The sequence below is a fragment of the Lipophrys pholis genome (genome assembly GCF_963383615.2).
Source record: "Lipophrys pholis genome assembly, contig: SCAFFOLD_366, whole genome shotgun sequence".
Taxonomy (NCBI): Eukaryota; Metazoa; Chordata; class Actinopteri; order Blenniiformes; family Blenniidae; genus Lipophrys; species Lipophrys pholis.
In genome coordinates this window covers 1-9,897 of record NW_028292209.1, presented here as the reverse complement: position 1 = coordinate 9,897, position 9,897 = coordinate 1, and the positions used below count along the sequence as shown (strand labels likewise).

Genomic DNA, 9,897 nt, shown 5'->3' with positions numbered 1-9,897 from the left:
TGCTGGTGAGATAGACTGTTAACCCTTACAGATCTCTGAAAGGGGAATTGGGTAGACGAGAATCTGGATGCACTTTGTCAAGGTCTAAAAAAGTTTCAAGTATTTGTTCCCGAACTACATGAAAGTCTAGATTGTATAAAACTCCACATCTTTATCCTTTGGCAGCTGGCATAGCGAAGTGATGAATTCAGGTTCTTTGGATTGGAAGGATGATTATTAACTGATTCTAGGAAAAAGTTTGTTTCTCTGGGCAGACATATTGTAGTTGCATTCTATCGTATAGAATCTTGGAACCTTGGTCTTGCGATATAGAGCTACTCTAGCTGCACCTTCTTTAGAAATTTTATCATGCTTGTCCTTTACTCGCATATTCAACTCAGTGAAGTTGCTACTTTCATACTCAAAATCCATGCAATTAAGCGACAACAGCTTGGGAAACAGACATATTTAAAGCTGCTTGTTGAGCTCATTTGAGTATTACCGTATATGAAGAAGCCTTTTTTGCCTGCATGGGCATGCAGATCAATATGTGCATGCAACCTTCCTGCCACGTTAAGATGCAAAATCAAGGATCTTAGGCCGTAGATGGAAGGCTGATCGGTTGGGCTAGGGTTTATGTAAAACCTATTTAAATTCTCACCTCTGCTGTCCAGCCTGTAGTGACCCTTACTAACGCCATCCGGGTTTAGTATAGGCACCAAGTAGAAAACAAAACGTTAACGCAGTAAAACTGCCCGAGGATCATGAGTCATCAAGAATTCTAGCATTCCTCGCATCACATGTGAAGATGGTACTTCACCTGGATGGACCCTAGCTGAAATGACAACTGCTCGCTTACTTGATGAAAAGGCACGAGGTTGATCTCCCTTAGGAAACAGATATTTGTTCTACAGGGGTTATGCTTTCTGTTTGATATGAGTGAAGTTTGATATAGTCAGTAGTGTGATTTCCCGTCCTTCAAAAGAATTGGCTAATACACTCTCTTGAAAGTAAATGCTTTCTTCTTTGAGAGTAGTCCTATTCAAACGGTGAATTTGGTCTTTTGATTCCTCTGTGGACCAAGGCACACAAAATGCGAACCAAGTCCATTAATCGTTACAAAATTGTTTGAAAGTAAACTCCATGCCATCATCGCCTTGTCTTACTCCAGAAACTGCATTCTTTATTCTTTTCCACTATTGTTGTTATGTCTTGAAGACTGGGACAAGTCCTTATCCAAGTAGTTTATATTGGTTTCCCATGTTCTTTATTGTGAACTGAATCAAACTATTAGTTGCGAAGACTTTAAAGTGGAACCATGTACGGTAAGGATGTGTTGAGTGATCAGGTCCGATCCAAAGGTGGAATTGCCCAGAGCCACCCTTTTCAACATAGGCAAGGTTGCCTGAGTCAAATTGTGAGTCAAATATGATTGAGCCAAACTAGAACCTGGTTTGATGGGGTGGCTGTTTGCATTTCATAGCGAAACTGATAAAAATATTAGTAAAATTTATCTCTTGAGTTATCACTATACCTCACTGTAAAGTTTGACCAGTTCAAGTGATTAAATTTTGGAGGAGGAAAGATATCTGTTTAGATTTTGTTTTATTGTGGATTTGTTTTACGATAATTTAAAATTTTTTGAATGTCGATCGATTAGTACAATGGAGGAACCACTGTTGCCATGAAGGGGAAGAATTGTGTTGGAATTGCCTGCGATCTGCGCTTAGGAACACGCTTTTTGCAGGTCAGCAACAACTTCACTAAAGTTTTCAAAATCCAGGACAACATTTTGCTTGGGCTGGCTGGGCTCGCGACTGATGTTGAAACCTTGTAAAATTCTTATTAGTTCAGGAGAAATGCAATACAAAGTCAATCTGTACAATCTTAAGGAAGAAAGGCCTATGAAACCTTCTGTTTTTGCTAACTTCGTGGCACACTCACTTTTCGAACACCGATTCGGAAACTATTTTGTATCACCGATAGTGGCAGGCATTGAAAATGGAAAGCCTTACCTAGCCAGTTACGATTCTATAGGAGCTATGGCCAATCATGAAAATTTCTTTGTCGGAGGTACAGGGGCATAAATGGCTATAGCCTTATGCGAGGCCTCCTTTAAAGAGGATATGACAAAGGAGGACTTAAAGACCAGTCTTAGTGAGTCTATCAGATCGGTGATAGATCGGACATTCTTTCAGGAGGAGGAGCTTGTGTCTACATGCTAGGTGAGGATGGGATTGAAGCGAGTAGAGTACCCGCAGTTGCCTGCTGCCAGTGATATTGGCTATGATGTTATATTGATGAGCTTCAAAAATTGGAATGTGAGGAAGTCCTGCTAATATAATGAGAGAAAAGCCATAGGACAGGAAAGAAGGCCCTCCCACTAGAAATCATATTCTGACAAGCTTCTTTCCCTAACCAATTAAATACGAATCTACACCAGTACAAGTGACTCAGCAAAAAGTTTTGCACAGAAAACTTATCTGCCTTGGCTTGGAGTAGCCTGTCGCCCCACCCAAACCTCCTAAAAAGATCTCTTTCCGCTAGAAGAAAAAGCTGCCGGTAAAGCGTGATCTGACTACAAAACTAGTGCTACTTTAAAGGGCTGAAATGGAGAAGCGTTTACTAGAAGAGCAGAAATAAGAAAGGGCGAATCAGAGGAAACGATCAATTCCTATTTTAATAAAGAGATCAAAGAAATAGAGCAACAAAGAAGCGGAGAATGTAGGTAATGAGAAGAATTTACTGCCTAAGGTGATGCCAATCCATATGTATAGTTATAAGACAGTAAAGTCAGAAAGGACAAAGAGTGAAAAGAAAGTGAAGCATTTTGTCTATAAGGAGACCAGGCCTCAGACAAACCACTAAGAAATAATAAATGCATGGCAGACCAATGATTATTGAACAATAACATCAATCACTGCCTTCTTATACTACCACCTTAAACTGTATATCATCACCATTCTTCTAATCTTATGGTATTATGATTGGCTGTTCTGGTTGCCCTTTCTTTTATTACCCTTATTCTTTTTGATCTGTTTGCTATTCGTCATCAGATTACGCCATCATCACTTAATAGGCTAAGTGCAGTCTTTTATCCAGTTTTGATAGAGCATCGTACATGCCAGGTGATTTTAGAACCATCTCCAGTTTAGTCAAAAAACTTTCATCTCCCATTAACCCTCGTGTACGGGAGTCGCTTAATAGCCGACCAAACATCTCCTCGTTGTAGACTCGTGTCTAGCTCATCATTCTTTCCTTTGCCTTGTTGTACATCTTACGCAACTAGCTATCTTACTTTATTTTAAGGCCTTCAGCCGCTGCTTCAGCCGATCTTTCAAATTCATCCATCTTGTACAACAAAGATGACAGTAGCAGGTGGCTGCGAGTTAAGGAAGGATCTAGGCCCAAAGCTTGTTCAGCCATATATGCAGCTTCAGCTAATTTACCTTGCGCCTGGAAAATGACTGCCTTTGAATGTAATACTGAGGCTGAAGGTGTTAGAGAGTCGTAGAGAGACAAAGAATCTGTGAATCTTCCTTATTCGAAAGCTTTCAGTGCAAGACGGTGAGTATCCAAGCCCTCCATTGTGTAATATAATTGTTGAAATGGGAAGGAGGCCAGCCAGATGCTACAGGTTCTGCTGCGGTAAACCTTGGCCAAAAAGCAGATACAACCGAGGTGTCCCTGACCCTAAGATGAGAATCTATGACATTGGGAAGAAACGTGCTCCTGTTACTACATTCCCCTACTGTGTTCACATTGTTAGTGATGAAGTGTAACAGGTCAGTTCAGAGGCTCTTGAGGCAGCTCGAGTGGCAGCCAACAAATACATGACCAAATACATAGGGAAGGACAATTTCCACATGCGGTGTAGGGTGCATCCTTGGCATGTGCTGAGAATCAACAAGATGTTGTCCTGTGCAGGTGCAGATAGATTGCAGTCTGGAATGAGAGGAGCTTTTGGTAAGGCATATGCTAAGGTGGCTAGGGTGAAGATAGGGACTATCTTATACTCTGTGCGTATTGACAAGCAGCACATCAAGCCAGTGCTAGAGGCCTTTAGGAGGGCAAAGAACAAGTTCGCTGGACGTCAGAAAATCGTGATTTCAACAAAGTATGGGTTTACAAAACTGAACAGGAAGGAGTTCTAGTAGAAGATGCTAGCAAAGAATACGTACTGGACGGCTCTCACGTGAAATACATTCCTAAGCATGGTCCTCTGTAGAAGCTGTTTGAGAGGCTAAAGCCAAGACAAACCAAGAAATGACCCTTAATTCTCATCCCTTATTATGTTAATTCTTTGATTGTTTAAAGTAGTTATAAATCATGGATAAGTCTGATGGAGAAATGATGACACTTCAGATTGATTCGATTTCCTTCTTTATGCTGAATTTCTAGTACTTATTGTAATTCTTTATCTAGCTCCAGTTGCGATTACGCAATCGCTTTGCTAACCTCTCTCCTGTTTCAATCCATCTCCTTCCGTCGATACCTGCTGCACGTCCCAACTCAATCATCCGGGCCATTGCCATCTTGCTCTGTTCCCAGTTGTCAATTATCCTTAAGGCCAGATATATCGTTCCTGCAGCCAGATTAAGAGGAGACTCAGTCGCTTGTAAAGTCATGTCAAATGCTGAGACTAAAGCCACTTCCAAGGCCACTGCTTATAAGTTAGGGATGTTGAGAAAAAGGGAGTGGCTGACTAACTGATTGACACATTAGAAGAGAGTGGGGTCATGGGCCATGACGAATTCTGTGGAGTCAAGAATTTCTGCTTCACGATGTTTGATTTGATCCTGACTGATTTTTTTATGTGCTACCTTGTCATGGATGTGCCTCAATCGCAAAGGGTTCATCTCCTCATACTTGATCGATATAAAGAGACAGGCTACTCCACTCTAGTGCAACTATTGAAGAGCAAGTTTCCTGTTCACATTCTGAAAATATACGTCTAACAAGCGGATAGATCTAAAAAGTGTACGCTTGCTGAACTCGAATGACTCTATCACTTAGATCATCCAGTCTACCATCCGTTGTCTGTAGTGTTCGTTAATCTCATGTCTTTAGAGAAAGGGGCCTGGAGCGTGCCGGCCCTTTTTTTGCATCTGCAAGAAGGTTTTGATCCAGTCTGTGTCATTGTTGTTATCATCCCGTTGACTGATTCTTGATGTATTGTAGCCTGGGGTAATCCTATCTATGATGAGTTTGACAGATCGGTGACATTATCGCGTTGACTGATTTTGGGGATGTTCCGACTAGAAGAGGGTCCTCTTGACTGCCTGCCTAACTGGAGAGGCTTGACTCCAAGAGTAAGCAAAGGCCTGACAGAATTGGTCGTGCAGTTTTCCTTGTCCTTTGACAGCTCCATCTCAACGGTTTATTATTATATTAGGAATATTTATAAAACATTGAGGAATGATTTACCAACGCAGTATTAAAAGGTTACAGGAGTGATGTATTTGGATAAAATCTCAGTAAGCAATATTGTATGGGTTGTCCTAAAGTAACTTTTTTATTTTCAGATTATTGCCTTTTAATTATTAGATGCATAGTAAGAAAGTAGGTGACTTTAAAATTAATCTTAGCAAGGAGGTGGGGAGGGGTGGATTCGGACAGGTTTACGAATGCTAACATATTGCCACGAAGGAAATCATGGCAGTCAAAATCATCGAGCTCAAAGGAGTTAACAAAGATTAAAAGCTATAAGAGTATTTTCGTAATGAAGTGTTGCACATGAATGCTGTCAAAGATAAACAAAATATTGTCAAATTTGTCAAGGCGCATATCTCTGACCACAATATCTACGTCTTCCAAGAGCTCTGTGAAAAAAGCCTGAGGAACTTTATGGATGAGAGAGATAGACCTTTTGAGGAGAAAGAGGCTCTGTAAATTTTGAGGCAGATTTTGGTAGGACTTAGCAACCTCTACCGGCACAACATCATCCACAGAGATCTTAAACCCTAAAACATCCTCTATCTCAACAAGGAGTTTAAAATTGGGGATTTAGGGTTTGCGAAGGTTTCTAGCAATTTGTTCCTTAACAGCCAGCAGAAATTTGATACTATTGTAGGCACTCCTGCCTACATGTCTCCACAAATGCTAGAGGATTATCCCTACACCAGCAAGATCGACATCTGGGTCTATAGGAGTCATTTTTTACGAGTTGCTTTAAAAACAACTTCCTTTTCCAGGAAAAACTAAGCCAGATGTACTTAAAGCTGTTAGATCTGAATAAAAGCTAAATTTCATGAACGATGTTTCAAAATAGTCCAAACACCTGATCAACCAGTGTCTGCAATATTAGGAGTCAGAACGAGCCTCCTGTCTTGAACTGTTTTAAAACCCTTTGTTCAAATAGATGTTCGTACCTTTCATCGAGCTTAACAATGGGTTCATGTAGCTTACTGCTAAGATGAGGCAATCAGCAGATACTGTGTTGTGTGTTTGGGGAGAGAAAAAAAAAATGATGGGGGTTGAAGAATTCATGAAGTTTTTGGATTTCTGGAATGTAGAGCCTCGTTTGAAAGAGTATGTGCTGGACAAGCTTTGTTAGAGTGGGAGGCAGGTGAAGGTATAAAAATTGAGGAAATGGATTTCAATGGACTAATGAAAAATTAAGCTAAAAGTATTTTTAATCTTCTTTATTTCTTCATTGTTACTGCTCTAAAGGGACATTCGCTTCTTTCAATTTATTAATAAAAGGAGACTTATTAAATAAGTAGAATAAATGATTAATGGAGTAGGTGGAATTGGTACTGGCATCGTGATTTATTTGAACCTTCTGACTAGCAGTATCATCATGGGGCATTACTTTTTGTTCTAAGATGCGCCGTTTTAGTGTGTAGGGATGGTGAGTTCGGAGTGCTAGTAGTTCGTATGCTCACTACCACGAGAGGAATGGGTCAGCTATTTGCCAACCTCTGTTCCACCTTCCTTCATCTTTACTCTTGATAAGATCTACAAATGCTAAAAGGGTTAGGTGGACGGGGCACAATCAATGTTCTTTTTAGGTTCCATGATAGGCTTTGTGGTTTTAAATGTTCTGTCAGACATCATCGGGAGACTGTTCATCATGAGGCTGTGCTGGGCGGGAGGGTTGCTTTCCTTGATTTTACTACTTGCCTCGAAAACAATGCAAGATATTTCCTATGCACTTTTCATGATGGGATTGTGTATCATCCCTGTATCGCTGATCTACTACAGTTTTGTACTTGAGTATTAAACATCGCCTGTGTTAAGAGCCCACAGTAATGTGATGATCGACATAGTATACAGCATTGGATAGGTTATGATCTGTTTACTGTTCATCTTGAACCCTCATTGGCGGACAGTATGCTTCATGTGGACTGGCATGGCTTTCTTCTCTATATTGATGCTGTTCTTGCTGAAAATGCCTTCTTCATCAGGCTAGAACAGCTAATTAAAAAAAATTGAGCAACTAATCTAATGCACGAAAAACTGTTCTATCCTAGTGAATCTTTGCAAACTGGCTATTCTCTACTGCATCTACCAAATGTGCATCTATACAGTGGTCTTTGTTATCATCGGGAATGGCAATTCTTACCTTTAACAAGCCTACAGTGCTTCCATTGAAATTCTAGCTTACTTCTCGGCTAGAATTATGTTGCGATGGTTTTCTCCGGTCACTTGTCTCAAGTGGTTGGGGATTGCTGAGCTGGTATGTGGAGTATTGATGTTCATATTCGGGAACTATGGATTCTTGTTGCTCACCAAAGGGATGCTGTGTCTGGGCTGGGCTTATGCGCTAGTGCACACTCTGAATGTACTGCCTGAGGAATTTTCATCTCTTTGTTTAGGAGTATTCGGATTTTCATCTTCATTGGGGACCGCGTTATTACCTTTACTAATAACCTGGCTAGGCCCTCCATCACTGATGCTATATTTAGTCGTGGTGCTTGCCCTATACAAAATAATCTTTATCTGAACAAACAATTCACTGCCTTTAATTTTAAATTGTTTTGTAAAGCAAATGTCCATTGAATAACTTTATATGAGTTAATCAACAGTCATGAGTTGTCCCACACATCACAGGTAGTTGGTCATGGTTACATCTGCTTTTGTGTGCAAATTGTGTGGAATTTCAGCCTCCAATCTGCACTACGTCTGTCCATAAAACGTTACCTGTTACGCAATCTGTCACATGTGCAAGATCTGTCCCAAGGGACATAAACTGGGATGGAGTTATTGGTGTAATAAGCGTGCCATAGCCTGTCAGCATTGCAAGTAGAGATGCAAGGAGAGAACCCTGCACTGTCCAAGCTGTGAATATGATCTTTGTTCAAGCTGCCAACTGTAATTGATAAAGGTAGAAAGAGAATGAGCTAACTGATACTTATCTGTATATGATCATTTTAGAATAGAATAGAAAAAGAATATCAATTTACAAAGTGTTAAACTGTCTTATATGATGGCGAAATGAGATTTGAAGAATAATCATGTCTACTTTTATGTAGTAATGGTAAAAATGTTTGTAACACAGTCTAAGAAAAAGCAATTTCCTTCATTCTGTCTCTTTACCGACACAGTTCAACCATACTCAAATGCATCCTATTGCTTCTCCACGCAACAATTTATTTTCACATCAAGTTTGAAGACAAAAGAGATCAATAAAAAATCACAATCTAAGAGAGAGTATTTAGAATACTTGTATGTGAGTCAAGAAAGAGTATCGAGGACATTAGCTGCATTCTTTGCTCAAGTTGAAGTGTTTAACTCCTCAATATCTATGATAGCATTACAGAAGTTTACAACCACTACAAAATATATGTGACTCCATAATAGATAATAGAGAGCTTTTACATTCAGGGAATTAATTCAAGATAAAGTATCTACTTTATTAATATCGACTGAAATTGGATAACTGTCCATTTTTTAACGATTGAATTCATGCCAACTAGGAAACAATCTTTAATTCGATAGACTTCATTAACAAGAGCAAATTTGAAAGAAGAAATTTTATTTAATGAACAATTGTCAAAGACAAAATTAAATGGGATGACAGAACAATCGAACAAGGATGACAATAATAATCATATTTGAATATGATAGACCAAAAATAGCAAACATGTCTGCATTCATGTGTAGACCAACTTTTCCCTTTTTGGTCTCCTCAAGACAAGCAGCCTATCTTTTAACACAAATTGTTTTACTCTCAATTGTCGATTCTCATTGATAGCTTGAAAGACTCGATCGACTCTTTCCTATGGACTGAGTTTAAACTGTTAATATAATTTACAACTTTCCAGCAGTTTACTGACAATTTTCTCTTTTAATTCATTTTCCTCCAATCTATGATTCTAAATGACTCTTGGCTTGATCCAGCCTTTAGTGGCATATGGGAGAATCTTTACACTGTTTGGATATTGAATAATTTTACTGTGATAATCTTCTAGTCTGTTCATTAATTCTGGACAGATTCTCTTAAGGTTCAATCACTTTCAAAGCCTTTGATCATTTAGCTTCTCTTTTAATCTGCAGAAGAGCCTATTCTTATCTATTTCTGTCCGCTTGAATCTTGCCTCAAGTGGTTTATTCGTTGTCTACGAGCACGGCCCTTGTGAAAGACTATTCTAAATGAGTGAGTTGATGATTGACAGTAACTGGGTAGTGCAGGCCTTTTGTAATCTCTTTTCTTTATGCTTACCGTAAATTATTTCCCCATTAATGATTATGAATTTGGAATAATAATGACATTGGTTTTTTGTGTACATGCATAGCCTCGCGATGATTCTTCAGGGGGTTGGGGTTGGGGTTGGGGTTGGGGTTGGGGTTGGGGTTGGGGTTGGGGTTGGGGTTGGGGTTGGGGTTGGGGTTGGGGTTGGGGTTGGGGTTGGGGTTGGGGTTGGGGTTGGGGTTGGGGTTGGGGTTGGGGTTGGGGTTGGGGTTGGGGTTGGG

General features: G+C 39.8%; 1 protein-coding gene across 1 annotated transcript; it reads left to right on the top strand.

The window, feature by feature from the left end:
• Window positions 1-3,587: 3,587 nt before the first annotated feature.
• On the top strand, window positions 3,588-4,133 carry LOC308128084 (large ribosomal subunit protein uL16-like; the record flags this gene model as incomplete). The annotated part of the gene is given in 2 exon segments (XM_080493742.1): window positions 3,588-3,758; window positions 3,762-4,133. Coding segments are annotated over 2 exon segments (543 nt in total).
• Window positions 4,134-9,897: the final 5,764 nt, after the last annotated feature.